The 18758-nt window shown below is 46.6% G+C and overlaps 1 protein-coding gene and 1 long non-coding RNA gene across 10 annotated transcripts in view; one reads left to right on the top strand and one right to left on the bottom strand.

The window, feature by feature from the left end:
* TNC (tenascin C) overlaps positions 1-18758 on the bottom strand; it is a 93039-nt gene that overhangs the window by 30626 nt on the left and 43655 nt on the right. For 3 of the 9 annotated variants that reach the window (XM_032306238.1, XM_032306240.1, XM_032306241.1), the window contains exons 10-14: positions 18248-18511; positions 9999-10271; positions 9160-9432; positions 5519-5791; positions 2901-3170 (exon numbers count right to left, since the gene is read on the bottom strand). In XM_032306238.1, the coding sequence (XP_032162129.1) occupies positions 2901-3170; positions 5519-5791; positions 9160-9432; positions 9999-10271; positions 18248-18511 (1353 nt within the window). Of the gene's footprint in view, positions 1-1463; positions 1737-2900; positions 3171-5518; positions 5792-8272; positions 8546-9159; positions 9433-9998; positions 10272-18247; positions 18512-18758 lie in introns of all 9 variants that reach the window. The other 6 variants (XM_032306242.1, XM_032306243.1, XM_032306244.1 and 3 more) reach the window with 4 other exon arrangements.
* Positions 1186-17749, top strand: LOC116569859. Its single transcript, XR_004277224.1, has 3 exons — positions 1186-1521; positions 13775-14024; positions 16344-17749. It is a non-coding gene; the product is annotated as an uncharacterized LOC116569859 (long non-coding RNA).

Genomic DNA, 18758 nt, shown 5'->3' with positions numbered 1-18758 from the left:
AGTTCAACTCCAACTCTGTGTTAGAATGAGGCAGCAGTTCTAGAAGTTTGAGGTACTGGGGCCAGCCTTTTAGGGTTAGGGAGAGAAGCAGACGATTTCCTCCAGGGACTTGGGAGTTGTGTGGCTGCAACTCTGGTGTTAAGAGGAAAGAAGGGGTGCACCTGGTGAAACCTTAACTGGACAATTGCACAGCTTAATGCGATGCCAGAAAGTCTCCAAAGATTTGGCTCAGAAGCAGAACACGGCTCTAAGGGATGGCACAGGATCTCTTCCTTGGCGATTCGTTTGAGAAGTGAATGATGCTCTAATTTTTAGCCACAACCCTGGCAAATTACTTCAACCACACTGAAGGTAGAACACCCCCCCACCCCCACCCCCCTAAGAGGCCTCTGTTTGTTCCTTCCTTGTATTTTGCTGTGGAAGCGATCTCTCCAAGTAAGGATGCATGTTAGGACTCTTCTCATGCCACCAGACAGAGACTGGCAGTGCGAACACATTCACCATGCAGCGTAAGACCGAGGTTCTCCTGGCAGCTTGGCCTCCAGCTGGCTCCCAAAGGGGGTGGCCAAGCTGAAAAGGGAAATGCAAGAAGGACCTCAGAGATAGAGCGGGAAGGCAGGGTCAGTGCTCCATGCAAGCTGGGACATCTTTCCGTCCCTGCTTCTGATCCCTCAGACAATTCCTGGGCATGCTGTCTGCTTCCAAGAAACACGGATCTTTTCAGAAATTTAATGCTCTGAATGTTCACCACATGCACCAAGATTTGGACACGATGACAGATGAAAGAAGACTGACAATTTGTGACAGTTGTCAGTAAATGACAAAGCATGCTTCATAGGGTAAATGTCAAAAGGGAATAGTCTGTTTGTAGGGAAGGCAAGCAAACAGAAGTCTCAAGAACACGATGAGACGGCTGGTTCCTCTCACGTGAGTTAGGGTCTTTTCTCTGCATGCTCCGGGCACCACTTTTCAGAATCTTGGAGGGAGAGAAAGAGGATGTAGAACATTCTGATCAGGGGACCAAAACTGGCATGCACGCACCTCTTTGAATACAACAGAGGTAAACTTTGATTAGACCACAGGCAGATGATAAAGGGGATGAAACTAGAAACAATTATTCAAGATCAAATGGAAGGATGATTTAGAAATTTAACCAAGGCAAGTCAGGTTAATTCTATACAAACACACAAAGCAACTCCAGATGTGAGTGCCTATTTAGGAAAAAGAGGGTGATGCCAAAGTTCCTTAATTTGGGGTGAGAGTTTTTCTTCTCTTTCTCTCTCTCTCTCTTTCTTTCTTTCTTTCTTTCTTTCAAGTTTTGAAGCTCTGATTTGGGTGGCCCTATCAAATCTGAGAATGATCTGGAGAAATGAGGAGGATGAAAAATGGGTAATGAGTGATTTTTTTTTTTTCACCCTCAGAGGAAGTTCAATGGAGAGAGAAGAAGCCATTGTGGCAAGTACCTGTGGTTGCCTGGGCCGTCAGAGTCTGAACACGGTGCCCGCCAATCAGCCCATGAAGGTGGGCAGTGTAATTAGAAGAAGCATTGAGGTTGGCGATGACAGAGCTGCGAGATGCTGCGGGCAGAGAGTGTACCACTGTTTCCTGGCGGGGGTCAGAATTCCTAATTTCTATAAGAAAGCTATCAAAGGTAGCCTCCTGGGCTTTCCACGACAGAGACACACTGGCCCAGGTCACATTTGAGATAGTGAGGTGGCTAAGGAGAGGTTCGGCTACTAAAGTAAGCAGAAAACAAAGAGATATGAAAGTGTGTCAGTTTAAAACACGGTTACAGAGTCAAAAACCAAAACACATAAGACTAAATCCATAAAGTTTTAGACCTCACCCTTGGATAAAGACACAGGTCCTTTGTTGAAACCCAGTTTGCGCCATGGGAAAAGAAGAGGTGGGGTTGGGTGGTTTTCTTCCCTAGGTCTCAGTGTAGTTGAATCTGGCCAGGACAACCTCTCCACCACCCCGGTGACAATTTGTAGTCTCACGTAAAATGAGGACAGACCCTCCCTCAGCCATGGGTAACTTCTGTGATAGACGATTTTGATGCTGTGATGTGAACTCTTTTCTGATTTACTGATTCACTGCCCCAAATGGGCTAAGAATGCTATTTTGAGTGGATAAGCCTCTCCTGTCTGGATTCAGATAGAGAATGCCCTTTTGCTGCATTCCAGAGAACATCTCACATAGTATGTCTACCACAGACAGTACAAATTTAAGTAAGAGCAGCGTATGCTTTGGTTGACCAAGTTTCTTATTGAAACATGACTACTTCTATTTTTGAAATCAACCATCCACTCTCTGGGGGCAAGACAGCATGCTCGGGTCTTTGCTCCTAGAGCTGATGATAGAATTGGGGCATTCTGGATGGCACAGCTTCCTCGTGCCCCCATCTGATTAGTAACCTGCTCTTTTTTTTTTTTTTTCTTCTTTCGGACATTTTCCCAGTTGAAACAAAACAAATAGCACCAGTTTCATTAAATCATTGGGATACTTGGGTATTAGGAGGTCAACTAGGATAACACAAAATATAATTTTTAAGACCTCTTTGATTGATGCAGATGTCTTTCCAAATCAAGGACAACTCTGGATTTTTAGGTATGGAAGGGCAGAATGCTTTTCTCGAGATTCCATTCGACAATCTGGACCAGACTATGCTTAAGGCTGCATGTGTCCTGGTCAGTAATGGATCAGGCAGGGGACTTCATGGAAATGCACCATTGGGGCCGCTGTGGGAAGAGAGTTAGGTTAAGCAGAGCTCCAGCCCTGCCTCCTAGAGAAGTTCATGAGCTATGGCCTCAGCAGGTGAGAAGGAGCGGCTTCCCCTTGCCGAGAAGACTCCAGAGACCTAGAGAGAGGGAATCAGACATGGGAGAGAGCGGATGTACCTGTGGTGGCCGAGGTGACGATCTGAGTCCGGGCACTGGGAGCGAGTCCCGAGAGGTAGATAACAAAGTGATTATTAGGGGGTAGCCCTGAGATGTGGGCAGTTCGTTCAGCACCAGAGATATTGTATTTCATCGTCTCCAAGAACCTATTGGAATCAACAATTTCAATGGTAAAGGTCTCGAAGGCCCCGACGGTGGCTGTCCAGGAGAGATTGAAGCTCTCAGGAGTTATGTCAGAAACAGTTAGGTTTCCAATTTCAGGTCCTGCGGCTGAAAAAGGGGGCAGGAGAGAAGAAAAAAAAATGGGGGGTTAATGATCAGGCTTGTGTTTTAAGACTGAGGTTGTTAATAGAACCATGGCTGGGCAGAAGGATCTGCTAGTTCAAGGTTATGGTTGAGAGGCGGCAGGTGTTACCTGGCGGAGCCAGCGGGAGCGACAGAGGGGATTTGTTAACAAGGGAAGACCAAGAGGAGGGTTGGGCAGTTAGATTTTCCTGCTCTGGAGCTGCCTTACGCGATCAGGCTTACTCAGGATCAGGCTGAGATCCTGAGTGGGAGAAGTCATCTAGATGATGTCAGCGGGAACTGTGAACTCAGATGTTTCGGGGAGCCCCACGGCGGGGATGTTGGCCATCGCTCAAAAGATAGGCGTGCTGGCAGCTCTTAGTCTCTTGAATTGCACTCAGGAGACCAAAAGTTGCTTGGTACCCTCCTGGGGGTATCTTTTGCTTTGAAGGAGCTCCCATCTAGTTAAATGAAGACTGAGTAACTCTGATGCTGTTACCCTCTCAAGGTGATACCTGGAGGCTTCTGCTTTTGTGACTTAAAGGGAACTGGCAACTCGTCAGCATGGTTCTTGGTATTGTCACTGTATATACCCCTGACAAGGGCTGGCTGTTTTCATATTCTGTTGGAAAAGCTCGTCCTCTCTTAACTGCTTCTGCATGGGCCAAGAAAGCTACTAGTGTGTTGCCAACCAGGAGAGCTGAGCCGAGGCAAGGCATTCAGGCCGCCCTATTCGGCCAAGAAATAGCATTTTGTCTGGGAGACTGCCTCTCCGATGTTTTGTCATGCGGCAGGAATAAGCTAGGCAGAGGGCAGGCAGAAGCAAGGTGGTAAGAGCTGATGTTGCTTCTCTAACAGGGAAGGAGAAGGCCTTTCCATCTCATCAGATGTAGTGAGACACAGATCAGGTGGAATTACGGCCCTTCTGCCCTCCTACCAATTCATCAGAAACAAGACTGTTGATATCATTAAAAAGGGGGAAAAAAAAAACCCACACATAAAAGTACTATGGGCACCCAAACCACAAGGTCTGCAGGAAAGATCAGAAATGGCAAGTGATTTCTCTTGCTTTCTGGGGAGGGATGATTTATGATCCCTATGTCAGATCAAAGGGCCCTGGGTCCATGCTGGGTAGCCTCAGTTGCAATTCCTGGGCCTTTCAAAGTCATCATTCACACAGTGGCTGTCTGTATTATGTTTGTCATGAGGATTATTGACATGATTGAGGCTAAAATGCAGAGCGATGCTTTTGCTAGAATCAGGGAGATCGTATGGGTTTGCACGGAAGTTTAGTTGCAGTAACTATCTAAAAATGGGGTAGGCACCTGCAGAACCAAACACGATGGCCTCTGCTGAGCTTCTACCCAGTGGAGGCCTGGAGGAAGGGGAGCAAAGGAAAACAGTGCTTGGGAAGTCTGCTCACTGCGGCAGGCTCCTGGGGGGCACGGAATGCCTCGCCACCTTGCCAGCTGGAGCACAGTGATGAGTAGAGTTTAACACACCCTCCTGGGTTGGCCCTGGGGGTGTGCCACGCTGAGGCCAACACTCCAGGGAGCACCTCTTGATTAAAAGAGCAAAAAGGGCATCAGATCTTTGACATTCATAGCCCGGGACATTCCTTGCTTTGAATGCCGCTGTGTGGACTTCTCCTAATGAATGGCTTTTTTCTTTGGTACTGTCTCAGTCATAATTGTGTGATTTTTTTTTCCTTCCCTTTTTGGTCTAGCTATTTGCTAATTTGGTGTCCTAACAATGACTCAGTATCTGAGAGAAGTGCCCGGAGGAGGGTAATTCAGTTCTCTTATTATACTCAGTGCATTTTAAAGAAACATTTAAATTAAAACATTTCTTTTAAATGCAAGAACCACAGTGCCCATACCCTTGAGGGGTCTGGGATAGTAAAGTACCGGTTTTCAACTTGCAAAAGGACTCTCTAAAGTAAATAATCTGTGCTCTACCAGAACTTACACATGGTGAGGGGAGGGGCGGCTTTTAGTTCTATTCCAGCCCTGGAGAAGAGAATTAAAACCATCAGGCTGTCTCCTGAAACAGAATGCCATCATTTGGAAAGAGAGGGAGTGGTAGGACTAGGTAAAGGCTGGGAGAGGCTAGAGGCTGGAGGTCAGAAAAAGCAATGGCTCTATCATTCATTCTCGAAATGGCCGGGGCTTGTAGACCGAGGCACAGCTCACAGGGATGTCGCTCAGCACGCATGAGCAGCCGCTAAGAGGCAGGAGGGAAGGACTCAGGGAGAGAAGCTGACTTTCTGCAGAGTCTCTTGGAGAAGAAGCAGGCGCCTTGGGGAGGGGCATCGGCAGTGGGAAGGAAGGTACCTGTGGAGGCCTCAGCAGAGAGCACCGGTGTCCTATAGCCCCCGATCACCCCGTAGATGGTGACTCTATAAGGGGTGGCGGCCTTGAGGCCTGGGACGTCCACAGCCCGCAGGCTGCCGGGCACCGTGAGGTTCTGAGCTGCCTCCACCCCGTTGGCCTCCTGCACCTGAATGACAAAGTGCTCATAGGCTTGGTCAGTTGTGGTCCAGTTGAGTTGGAGGCCATCCCAGCCAACCTCGGTCACGGCTAAGTCCCCAAGCTGGGGGAGCTCCTCTGAAGAAGGACAGAGAGGTATCGGTCAGTTCCGCGAAGCACAAAAAGAAGAAACCAAACGTCCCACAGCCCAGGTCTACGGAAGACAGAAAGAGGTGGGAGACTATTCCTGGGCATGTGTGGTCCTTTTTGGTCTCTGGGCATTTATTTCCAGCTTGAACACCCGTAACCTGGCCACAGCTTTCTTTAGGAGTTGCAAATGGCCAAAAAGGGGAAGACCCGCACGGCTCACTGAGAGAGCAATGCTGTCCAGCGGACCACTGAACAACCCACCTGCGAGGGCTCTCGGCGTGCAGGGCCAGAACCCACAGAGCAGCTGGCAAAGTGGGACTGCGGGTCAGGGTAAGAAGGGTAGGGATGGTTAAAAGTGAAGGCTCTGCAGGCAGCTGGGCTTTGGTTGGAACTCCGACAATGATATTTAACCACCGGCGAGTCTTGGACCTATCACGCAGCTTGTCCCTGAGTCTCGCTCTCTTCATCTACAGAGGGAGCGGACAGTGCCCTGTCACTGGACTGTGTGATGCTTAAAGACCATTTACAACCCCCCTGAGGGTCATACCTGACCCACAGTGAGTGCCCCGTAAGCGGCAGCCCAACAAACACATCACTGTTCAGATGTTTCCCCTTGGAGCTTCTCAGCGGTACTGGAAACAACTGTCTGCCTTGTTTCATGACTTCACGTAGGAGAGGCTGTCCAATTGCTGGCCACCTGCTATCGGGCTGGCTTTATAAAGTGTCCGCTGTCTTGGTCTGGACAAGTCTGCTGTTTTACTCAGCTTTCAGGGATCCAATGTTCTGTGCTGGATTCTTGGCTCGGTTCTCCCCCTCCCACCTTCCGCGAGTACTTTGTGCCTGGATGAGGAATGTCTGCACCATGAAGCAAAGCCATTTGTGCGAAATGAGGGCTCACTTTTAATTAAAAGTGATTATGTTTTGCTTGGTAAATGGCGCAGAGCAGGGCCCACTATCTATCTTTCCACCACGTAGGAAGGACAGTTAATGTAGTTCTCATTGCTGATTTAGGAAGTCTGGATTCTGAACATGGCAAAGCCCACTGCCGAGGGGAACACCTTTGAGGATTAAATGCAATCCCAGGCTCTTCTCCTTTTAAAGGCTGAAGGGGCCTTGGATTTGAAGTTAGAAAAGGAATTATCTGTAGGAATTTGAGCCACAAGAGGTGCCCCTGAAGTTCTTATTCTTAGATATAAGAATATCTCAGTGGTGAGCCTGAGCACACTCAACCTGTTAGAGGGGCTGATTCAAGCGGTACCACGTGACCGTGATGCTTTGGGGGGGCCGTCTGTGCAGGAAGTGCCCTCTGCCTCCCTCGCTCACTGAGAAGAGCTGTCCATTTATCTGTTGTGGAGTGGGGTTCCTGGTGAGATTTCATGTGCAAAAGGAATTCTGTTGCTCAAAACAAAAGTTTACATACAACAGATAGAGACCGTTAGCATCCCGTATCCAGACCACATGGGCCTCAAAAGCCCCTTTTGCTCATTTGGTCTGAAGATATTTCAAGCAGCACAGGACCATATAACCTGGCCAGCTTTGGTGGATTGCGACATCACCTTTCTCATTTTTGGAATCCTTCTAGTGAGGACCAAATTTATTTGGTATATGTGAACAAGAAGAACAAATTATTTGAAAGAGGTTATATGGGTGGTATTATCAAAACACAGGATGTATAGCAAAGGGCATGGGCTGAGGGCCCAGCATAAAAACCCACCAAAAATTTGGCTCATTTGCCCCCTTTCAGGCTGTTTCTAAAAACCTCACAAACAGCACAGAATTTTCCTATAACAGATGCAACAGCATATTTCCAGGGGACAGATTGAGATAAATTGTTTTTCCTCTCCACACTGAATGAAAAACACTGGAGTCAAATGTGACTGCTGCTCTCTTTTGGAAATGTGCTGGCTGTCCTGAGTGTCTGTTAAGGAGAGAATGAGAGACTCGGACAGTTTCGGCTGAAGATGGCCAGATCATTTCAAAGGTTATTCCATGGACACATGACTACCCGTTGGACGGCAGTCAGTGACTCTGAGGCCACTCATGATAAGATTTCTCTAGAAACTTTTGACCTTATTCTTGTGCCACAGCCCTACTATTTCTGCTATTTTCATTACGATACGTTGCTGCCTGATGTATTAACCTATTTGCTGTTCAGTATTTCCTACAGGATGTGAGCTTCACTAAGCACTTTCGGTCATGGTTTCATTCACTGCGCAGGACAATGTTCCGAGGTGGGGTATTATCTCTGAACTGAAGGCGAGGAAAGAAGGCTCAGACATGTCAAACGACAGACCCAAGAGCATTCAGCCAGGAAAGCGGACTTCCAACCCAGACCTTCCTAAGTTAGAACTTGCATTCTCACTGCCTGTCAGGAACATGGAGATGAAACTATGACGCTTGGGGAATGTTCTCTATCCCAAAGGGAGGCTGGCTCAGGCAAGTCCCTGGCATGGGAGGAGGGTCCTATACCTGTGATGGCCTCCACAACAAGCAGTGGAGTGCTGCGGCCTCTGACCTCGCCATGCAGGCTGATCGTGTAAGGAGTCCCGGCCCTGAGGCCCGGGATTTCCACCGAGCGCAGGCTCCCGGGAACCGTGAGACTGTGAGCTTCCTCGGCCCGGTCAGCCTCCTGGATCTCTATGATAAACTGCTCATAGATCCCATCAGGGGCCATCCAGTCCAGACTGAGGCCATGCCAGCCGACCTTGGTCACTGTGAGGTTTCCCAGATCTGGAACCTCTTCTGCATGAGGACACAGAGTTGCCGAGTTACTAAAAAAAGGAACTGCATGCAAGGATTCGGGTAAGATGGCCCTCCAGCCGAGGCTGGGCGGAGTCGTCTGGTGAGTGTTGATTACAGATGCGTGATTTACGGTAGGTGTGGAGCACGCTCTAACTGCGAGCACTAAAGCCAGAGTTTTTCTCTTTGGTCTCCGGGAATGAAAGACAGTTCTAGGAATTGTTCATAACTTCCATGCTTAACATATAAATGGGGCTTTAGGGAATCTTTTAGTGTGTACTTAAAATGAGCTCACACCAGTTTTTTTTCCTTTTCCACTTGCAAAGTGTGCTTTCCAACTCCTTAGCTATTATGATTGAAACTTGCTTTGAAAGAAAAGTCACCTCTCACTTTTGTAAGGGAAGAGTAGGTGGAATTTTCCATGGAATTGGCTACCATGCTGGACCAGGACATGCCCAAATAAGGGCTAGGACATTTGGAGGGAAGTGTGGATGATTCACTGGTGTTCCCCGAGGGGAGGGGGGCGCGGCTGAGCCCAGCTTACAGCAGGAAGAGCTTGGATGCCCCCTGAGCAGAGACAAGGGGAGGAAGCAGATTAATGGACTGGTCTAGAATACCTGTCAAGACTTCAACAGAGAGAGGAGTCGTGCTGAAGTCCCGCGTGACCCCACGGATGGTGACGCTATAGTGAGTGGCTGCTTTGAGCCCAGGCAGGTCCACGGACCTCAGTCCTCCCGGGACTGTGAGGTTCTGGGCCGCCTCGACCGCATCAGTCTCCTGCACCTGAATGAAAAACTGTTCATAGGCTCCTTCCGGAGCAGTCCAGTTGAGCCTGAGGGCATCCCAGCGTACCTCGGACACAGCGACCTCTCCCAGACCGGGAGTTGCCCCTGCAGAAGGACAAAGAATGAGTTTCATGATCAAATCACATAGCAAGATCCAGGGAACCTTGAACACCCGAGTAGACTTCATATTACTGAAAAATACAGGACTTTCTCTAGACAAACATGCATCGTGCAACTTCCTGAATTTGAGAAAGTGAGCAAAGAGCATGCGGGCTAGGAAAATATTTGTCATCTTAGTTCATTAAAGAGTTGCCCCAACCCTCAGTGCACAGGGAGATTAATGTTCTGATTTTTTTTTTCTCTTAAATATAATGCCTTCACATCCCTTCCCAAGAGGGAAGCCATGAAGCTCATGACCCCGCCGCTGGGGCTGTGGATATCGTCCCCAGGCAGGGCTGTGCGCAACCCCAAAGGGTGTTGTTCACATGGGGTGCGCTGTCAAAGGTGCCCTCAGAGTCGTACAGCCTGATGGCTCCCCTTTATGAGATACCACAGCGCTATGACCTGGGGCAGGCCAAGTCCAGTCAGGAGTGAGTCGTGTCTGATGAGCCGTGGGTGGTTTCCTGTTAGGGACAGCAGGAGCTAGAAATGGAAGCATGAGAGAGAGGTACCTGTGGAGGCCTCAGCAGAGAGCACCGGTGTCCTATAGCCCCCGATCACCCCGTAGATGGTGACTTTATACGGGGTGGCGGCCTTGAGGCCTGGGAGGTCCACAGCCCGCAGGCTGCCGGGTACCGTGAGGTTCTGAGCTGCTTCCACCCCGTTGGCCTCCTGCACCTGAATGACAAAGTGCTCATAGGCCTGGTCAGTTGCGGTCCAGTTGAGTTGGAGGCCATCCCAGCCAACCTCGGTCACGGTGAGGTTTTCCAGTTCAGGGGCATGGCCTGAATAATGACAGAGATGGGTCAGTTAAACCCTTCCTCAAATTCCTTTCCTTCTGGGAACCCAGAAATGGCAAAGCCATTGCCAACGCTGAAAAGGCCTGCCGTGGGAGCTGGGGTGGGGCCGATCGCCATGTTTCTCTCAGTGTAAGCCCCAGTGCTATGGCCGCCATCAAAACATCAACAGAAAACTCAATATAATACTTATTTTTCCCTGTTGCCTCTTTGCCTGTGTCTTTTGGAAATGGCATTTTCCTCCTGACCAGCGTCCTGTGGATCTAGAAAACTCTACACATCCATGTTTGTAGTGTTCTAGGCTTTGGTTTCCATCATGGAAAGTGTCTGTCATCGTAAGGACAAGACCATAAGGAACAGCCTCCAGGCATTCCTAGGTTGCTGGGTCTAAGCTGCTCAGCCTTCTGCATTTTGAGAGAATTGGATCTTGTTTCCTTAGTCTCATCTAGAGGATCTGTTTTATAGTCTCTATGCTGAGATTTTTTGTCAGTTCTGGGGGCTCAAGTCAGTTTATATAAAACCACTTCAGGAAGATCAGAGATAAATGAACATGGTCCAAGTAAGGTTGTACTGAGGAATGGGACGAGTCTTTACAAAGACTTACTGGAGAGAAAGACTGAGGCCCGGGACAAACCGAGCTTATTAAGCTCAATTAAAAGCAAAGGTGATCTTTAGTCATCTCCTGTATACACAAAGTACAGCAATAACACACCTGTCTGAATATGCCTTCCCGGTAACAATTCGCCCAGGGCGGAGCTTAAGTGGGCTTTGCGTGACCTAGGAATAAAGGACTTCTTCTAGAAATGGATCCTGTAAACAACAGAGCAAGAACTGCCTCGAGCTCATTTAAAAGAACAAATTGTTTTTCCATTGGCTGCTAGTTTCAAAAGAGCCCTATGTGCCCATTAAAGGACACCTCTAACCTGAAAATCCTAGCTTGACTGGATGGAAGACATCCTTTCTGAGGGAAAAAATCTTTCTTTTCAAGAATCTATTTAATTCAGACTTTTCCAAGCTCTGGGAAAAGTTCTTCCTTAGTGTTTCACATTGACAAAGCCTGTACTCCAGCAAATCTTATTTGATTTGAACAGGGGTCTGCAAACTATGATCCGAGGGCCAAGTCTGGCCTATTGCCTACTTTGGTAATGAACTGTTAACAACAGTTTTTTTTTTTTATAGTTTTCAATGGTTGGGGGCAAAAATCCAAAAAGAAGAATATTTCATGATATATGAAAATACAAATGAAATTCAAATTTTGGTCTCTATATAAAGTTTTATTGGAACAGCCATGCTTGTTCATTCATGTATTGTTGATGGCTGCTTTTCTGCTACAGGGATCCTTGAATAGTTGTGACAGAAACCTTACGGCCTGAAAAGTCTAAAATATTTACTCTCTGGCCCTTTACAGAAAATGTTGGCCATGCCTCATCTTGAACTCCATTCTACAGGCTCCTCATATAACGCAAATTCATGCCCTGAAGTTCACCCAAAGCAGTTCTTAACCACATAAATGTGATATTGATCAGAAAGATCATTTTGGGGAAAGAAAGGGAAAGTCAGCCATCCTTAAACCCACTGGCCCTTGTGAGGCCAAAAGCACTGCTACCGATGTAACAGTTGTCTCCTCGACCTTGGGATTTAAGCACAACTAAAATCAAGAGTGTGTCCTTTTCAAATATTCTAGTAGTCCTCACGCATGAAGAAATATAGGACAAAAACTAATCGAAGCCACACTTCAAGGGTAGGGAGATTAACCCTATCATCCACAACTGCCCCCTGTGACTCATCCCACTTTCCTCTCCTTTTCTCCTGCTGTCGCAACTGCTCGTCAGGAGCTTGGATGGCACTGACAATTTTCCTCTTTATGTGAATTAAGTCACCATCTCTCCTTCTCAGCTAACTGCTTTTAAAGCTGTCTTTCTAATTCAGACATAAAGCCTTTTTTATTTTTTCCCATGAAAACAATGTCAAGAACCATTGTTGCCGGGAAGGTGAGGCGAGGTACCTAACTGGGGCGGGGAGGAAGAGGTCAGGGATGGTTCCGGAAAGCTCTTGCTGTAAAGATGGATGCAGAAAGGACGGGAGAGGATGCGCAGTGCGAACTATCTCTTCCTGAGGAGAACCATCTCTTCTCTCTAGAATGGCTTTTTTATGCCACTGACACTATTACATGACAGCCCTCACGTCCTGCTCCCTCCGTTCTTACAGCAGACAAATGACTTCCACATAACACCATGTTGCTCAGTAAATATTAATAATCAGGGTAATATTTCCACCAAAACATTTGACTATTCTTCTACTTTTTTTTTTTTTTTTTTTTAACAAGCAGATCAAGGAAGAGTATCAGTTTATCTTTAGCGAGCCGTGCTCTGACTGTTTCTGCCCTGGGTGCTATCGGGGTCCCCCATCCCCACCCTTTCTCACTAAACAAATGCTCGTCAGATAAGTAAAAGGTGTAACTTCGGTGAATAGAATTGAGATAAATTGAAGGGATAATTATGAAATTAGAGGGAATGCTACAAACAAAAATACAGTGGACAATAGCTGAGGTGGGGACTAAGAAGTTTCACATAAATGCAAACTCTACATTTCAACAGCAAATGACACATTGGTGGCCTTACTGTCCCCGGAGCCCAGTGTTTCCGCTGTGTCGTTCCACGCTGCATTTCTTGGCATTTCTTTATGAAAAGGCTGTTGTCTTTTTCCTTACAGCTGTGCACTGGCATCTACCCTCTGAACAATGTCAGTGGGCCTGGGAAATCAGAATGTCGAAATCCCATTTCTATGCTCAGGGTGGGTTGACCAGCTGGCCTGGAGGAATTTCCGGCTGTGCCAACTTTAAACCTTCAGATGTGCCAACTTTAAATCTTCCACCATCTTGTACATGGGGATTACCAAGTTCTAGCTAATTAGGAATTCACTTGCGGTGTTCACTGATGGGATAAAGTGATTCTCCCAAAGCAGGTAGATGGCCAAATTCAAACCTGAGGACCCAAAGGGTGGAGTTAATTGCTTTGATTTCACCTTGCAAAGTCAAGGTAATTAAAATTAAATGCCTTGCCTGCCTTAAAACTTTTCAGTGACTCTTTATCACTGTCAAGAATGGAGTCCAAGCCCCTTAGCACGATATTCACTGCCCTTCGAAGACAGTCTCTGATGATGTCTCGAACCCCATACCTTGCTGTTCTCCTACTCTATATTAGGGCAGGACTGGAAAGCCTGTGTTTCACTAGTAGGAAGTGTCTCGTGCCTTCTCACATGCTGTTCCTCTTGCTGGAAATGTCATTACCCCCTTCCTCACTTCCTTTCCTCTTTGAGGACTCAGCCAAGTGTCACGTCTTCCAAAAGGCCTTCTCTGGTATCCATCTTTCCCTTTGCTCAGGTCTGGAATGGATCCTTGTTTCTGCTCTCATAGCTTCCCCAACTTCCCTCTAAAACAGACTAGTTATAGTCTTATAATTTTGGTGTTGGTTCTTTCTTTCTCTCTGCAGTGTGCCTCACGGTGTGCCTTCCTGTTCTACAGAGACACCAGCATTGTCCGACCCATAGCAGTTAAGTAATAAATATTTGTTGGAGGGTTACATATTTGGATAAATTCCATTTGCTCCATGAATAAATCAAAACGGTATCTCAGCAGAATGTTCCCTGTTACTTGCAGCTGTGACTACAAGCAAAATGCCACCGTTCTGCTTTCCACACCCATGAGAACTACTGGGGTATCACAGATGAGTTCTTATGCTGGTAAGGAAAGATGCTTTCTTGGCCTTGTGTTTTTCATATTCTCTCTGCTCTGTGTCCCTCCTGCTCACAGCAAATCCATGGCCTCACTTTAAGTGGGGTTTCATTGAGTTTATCAAAATATAAATGCAGGGTGTGGGGCCTGGGGGAGATGCCTGGCACACAGTAATATTCCTCAACTTTAATGGGCTTCTACCTTTCTCTCTTTCCTTCTCTCTCTCCCTCCGTCCCTCTCCCGATCCTCCCTCCTTTCCTCTTCTCTTTCCTTCCTTTTCTATCTAGAGTAAGCTTAACTGAAGACAACAGAGTAGCTTTCCTTCCCTTAATCCTGAACAGGGGGAATTTGGGCTGTTAATGCAGAGGTAGAAGGAAAAGACCAGGAGAGTCAATGGAAACATTACCACTCTGGTGTAGCTAGAGCCTCATGAAGCCTCACGAAGCACATGTCTTATGCTTGGCCCTGTCTAAGGCATTGGGGATGGTGCAGCACTGGATAAAGGGGACAGAGTCTTTACATTCTGGTCGGTAGTCGGAGGCAGGTCATAGGCAAATAAACCAACTACTGAAAAATATCAGGGCAGGTAAGGAACTCTGCAGCAGCATGAAGGAGTCAGTCAGGATGGAAACACCATTTCAGATTGGTAGCCAGAGAAGTCTGCTGAGAAAACACTTGAGCTAAATAAAATGAGGGGGATGCCAATGAATAACTGGGGGAGGAGTGGTATTTGGGCAGTAGAAATGGCATGTGCAAATGCCCTGAGGCAGGAGCAGGCTTGGTATACTCAAGGAACAGCAGGAAGGTCAGGGTGACCAGGGTGAAATGAACAAGGGGAAAAATGGTGGGAGTGAGGTCAGAGAGACTGGAAGAGACAGATCCTTTAGGGTCATGTAGGCTGTGGTAGGGTCTCTGGATTTTATTTCAGGTGTGATGGGCAGCTGGCTTACACGTACTTTTAATTTGGTTCTGCGTCAAGGAAAAAGTTTGCCCTTTGGCTCAATTCCATGGTTAGAGCTCTGGAATTCCCTGGGAAAAAACTGCTCTGGGGACAGCCAATTCCACATCTTCTCCATAACACCCCTCTGCAGACTTGTGCTCTTATCCAGTGATGGGGCTGCTAGAGTGGTATGAGCGCCCAATCTTGGTTTCAGCTCAAGTCATGATCTCAAGACTGTGGGATCCAGCCCTGCATCAGGCTCTGCACTCAGCATGGAGTCTGCCTGAAAGTCTTTCTCCTGCTCTGTCTTCCTCTGCCTCTCCTGCTCAGGCCCTCTCCTTCAAATAAATAAACAAATCTTTAAAAAAAGGAAATTAAAAAATAAAAAAAGGGATCTAGCAATGCAGAATGGGGAGTCTCTTTCTTCTGAGGTTTGAACCTATGGCCCTGTGACATCTTTGGACTCAAAATCCCGTTCAGTACATTTGCCCAGGAGGTCCCGTGTGATCTGTTTCTTTCTTCTTCTCATAGGTATGAGGTCAAGCCTATATTTATACTTATTTCCATAATCTTCAGCACAGTCCTGTTTGCCTTTATGTGTCTGTGCAAAAGTTTCTGCCTATCTCAAGACTTTCCTGATGCCCAAAAATCATCCTGCGTTCCCGTTGAACTCTCTGTACCCCCAGCTTTAGCAAGTGGAGTGTTGTGTTGTTGGGCTGTGTATCAGCAAGTTCCTCAACAGCACACATCTATCCTAATCCTAACTTATCTAGAATCCCTAGAACTTAGCGCACAGAGCTCAGCTGTAAACATTACTGGTCAAGTAATGTAGAAGACTTGAAAAGACAGAATTCGAGAGAAGGAAAGAGATGTCCACCTCACTTTTAATGAAATAAAACTGTCCTATGGAGAAAGCCCTATGGAAAAATATTCTGGAGATCATGGGGGAAGAGCCAATAAAAGGGACTCTGCACATTTTTTTTTTCCTGAAATGAAAGATGTCTTTAAATAGACAACGTGATTTTTTGGAAACCATATTAAGGATGTGTGGTGGGGGAAATGAAACCACTGAGTCTTTGGGATGCCAAAACTGGGCTTTTAGTTGGAGTCTAAAAGTAATCTCAGCCTGTGGTTCACTTGAAAACTTTTGTCTTCCTGAGCTGCTGAGGTCTGGGGCTTCTCCACTGGAGACAGGAGCTAACCTACCTACAGCCAGAAAGTAAAAGGATGGAGTAGAGATAGGAAAATCTTTGATACAGCATTTGTCAAATGCAGGGAAAAGTGGGAAAAGAGAGAGAGAGAGAGAGAGAGAGAGAGAGAGAAAGAAGGAAGAGGAGGAGAGGAAGTAGGAAGAACAAAGAGAAATGTCTTCTCTCTTGTTTTTCAGGTTCATTTGCTGTCCCTTGACACCTTCTGACAAGCTCATGATTGTAAAGTTGAAACACTCAAATCGCTACCAGAGATCTATTTCTTCTGGATTCTATGTTTCTCCTCCTTACCTAGGATTGAACCATCCCTCCAGAACGCCTTGATGATCATTTCATAGCTGGGTGGGAAGCAGTGCAAAGTCAACAGAAGTGACCACTTGAGCTCACTTGAGATTCTGTGAAGAGGCTGCTCTTTGTCTACCAAATATCCCTTTTCTCTCTCTCTGATAAACAATGACAATTTTATGTGGGCAGCAACAAGCTGAGCAAGAAGACTACTTTTCCTAGACTTGCTTATAGCGTGGAGTAGCCCATGAAATATGAGTAGTAGTTAATGGTGAAGTTTCCAGAAAGACTCATCTAGGAGGTACTCCTTGGTTTTGGTTCTTCCTCCTTCAGGCTGCCTAGAACACAGATGTGAAGGCTGTACTGTGGCAGCCATATTGTGACATGGAGGTGACTTTGGGAATGGAGCTGAGGACTAAGAATGGTGGAACAGAAAAAGAGAAGGAGACCAAGTCTCTGATAACTTGGCACTATTACCCAAGACCTGAACCACCTAGCTTCAGATTTACCTTATGAAAAACCAACTTCCATTTTGCTGAAGTGACTGTTTTTTGAGTTCTCTGTTATTTGCAAGGGAAGGTACTCATAAATGATGAAGACTCTTCAAGGCCATTTCCAGATTTGCCCATCATTATGACCTCTTTTCTGCTTATTGAGATCGAGTTGGACTAACATCTCGGCTGTGACACTTTCTCCAGCTGACCCTGATTCTCCCAATCACCCCCTTTCCTTGATGGTGTTCAATCTAATATTCCCACTGTCTAATTTCACCCCACAGACAGTGAGCAGGAGCACATGAGTGAAAATAACAATGCTAAGTACATGACTCACTTTCCCCTCAGATATCAGCACACTACAATGTATTGAGTGGGTTTTCTCAATAAAGACTAAATTGAGACTAAAGACATTCCTTGTCAAGCCCTGAAGAATTAACATTTTCCACCTATACCTCTAGAATAGTTTGGGGCTACAATTCCGTGCACATATTTTTAATACCAGGAGAATGGATTTTTTTTTTCCTGATTATTTTTTCAACTTAGCCACTGAGGAACTATGGCAGCAGGTACCAGGAACAGGATATTGGGCTAGAAGGAACACCGCACTTCAGGATTTAGCTGTCATGGAAAAAAGAAGTTTGTCTCTTAGAGACTAGGAGAAAAGAGAAAATGAGGCGGGCACTGTGCTAGCCTCCAAGGATCAGATGCAACATTTCAGGTAACCTTGGAAGGAAGCAGAAGACCTGAAATAAAGACATTCAGTGGGATGGGTGCTTGGCTGGCTCAGTCGGTAGAACACGTGACTCCGGATTTTGGGATCATGAGTTTGAGCCCCACGTTAGGTGTAGAAATTACAAATAAATAAATAAATAAATAAACATAAAAAACATTAAGTGGGAAAAAAAATTATTACCAACACCTTGGTCATCTTGAAAAAAATAAAGTGAGACGTAAATTAATTGTTAGGCTAAAGAAGGGGGGGGGGAAAGAAATGGTTTAAAAAACTCTGTAAAATACACAAAATAAAATAAAATTTAAAAAAGCCCAAGACAAACACAAACCCCGATGCCTTAAGTTCTCCTAGGAAGAAATATCTTAAAAAATGATAGTGATTTCCGAGCAAGAAGACTTCGCTGAATCAGTTGACAGAGGAAAAGAGATTTAAGTAGCTCCTTCAAAGCACTGTGTAGAGAAAGTTGTGTGTTTTCCCACCTGGTTTTCCCCTGGGGAGACAGGCTGACTTCTGGGTCTGCAAACCTCAGAATCAGCAGGTCTGGAGAGAGCTCAGAGGCTGACCTCACCTGTGGATGCCTTTACTCGTGCGGGTTTGCTCTTCTGTCTGCCCTTCTCGGCGATGAGGAGGATGCTGTATTCCTTCCCGGGTTCCAGGCCTCTCAGGACATAGGACGTGGTATCTCTAGGAAGCTTCACGTCCACCGGCTGGCCAGAGGGCAGGCTATAGTTGAGGCGGTAATGGTCAAATTTGGCTAAAGGCCTCCTCCAGAGCAGGGTCAGGTTGGTCTCTGTGGTTTCAGAAACGCGCAGGTCCCTGGGTGCATCCATGTCTGGGAGGAAAGCAGAGAGATGTCCAGGCCTCAGGCTGGGAGGCAGGGCTGCTTTGGGCTAAGCATCCCAGCTCTGCCCTACAGGGGCTGTGTGGCTGCAGGCAACTTCCTCATCTGGGTCTGTTTTCATGTTTTGGAAGATTAAAAGGGATATAGTGGTATATATCCATACCATGAAATACTACTCAGTTAAAAGCATCTAAAAAGAACTGACTGTTGACACAAGGATCAATTTGAATAGACCTCG

Source organism: Mustela erminea, chromosome 12 (genome assembly GCF_009829155.1).
Source record: "Mustela erminea isolate mMusErm1 chromosome 12, mMusErm1.Pri, whole genome shotgun sequence".
In the NCBI taxonomy this organism is placed as follows: Eukaryota; Metazoa; Chordata; class Mammalia; order Carnivora; family Mustelidae; genus Mustela; species Mustela erminea.
Note: the sequence above shows the minus strand (reverse complement) of the source record. Positions and strands in the feature narration are given on the sequence as shown.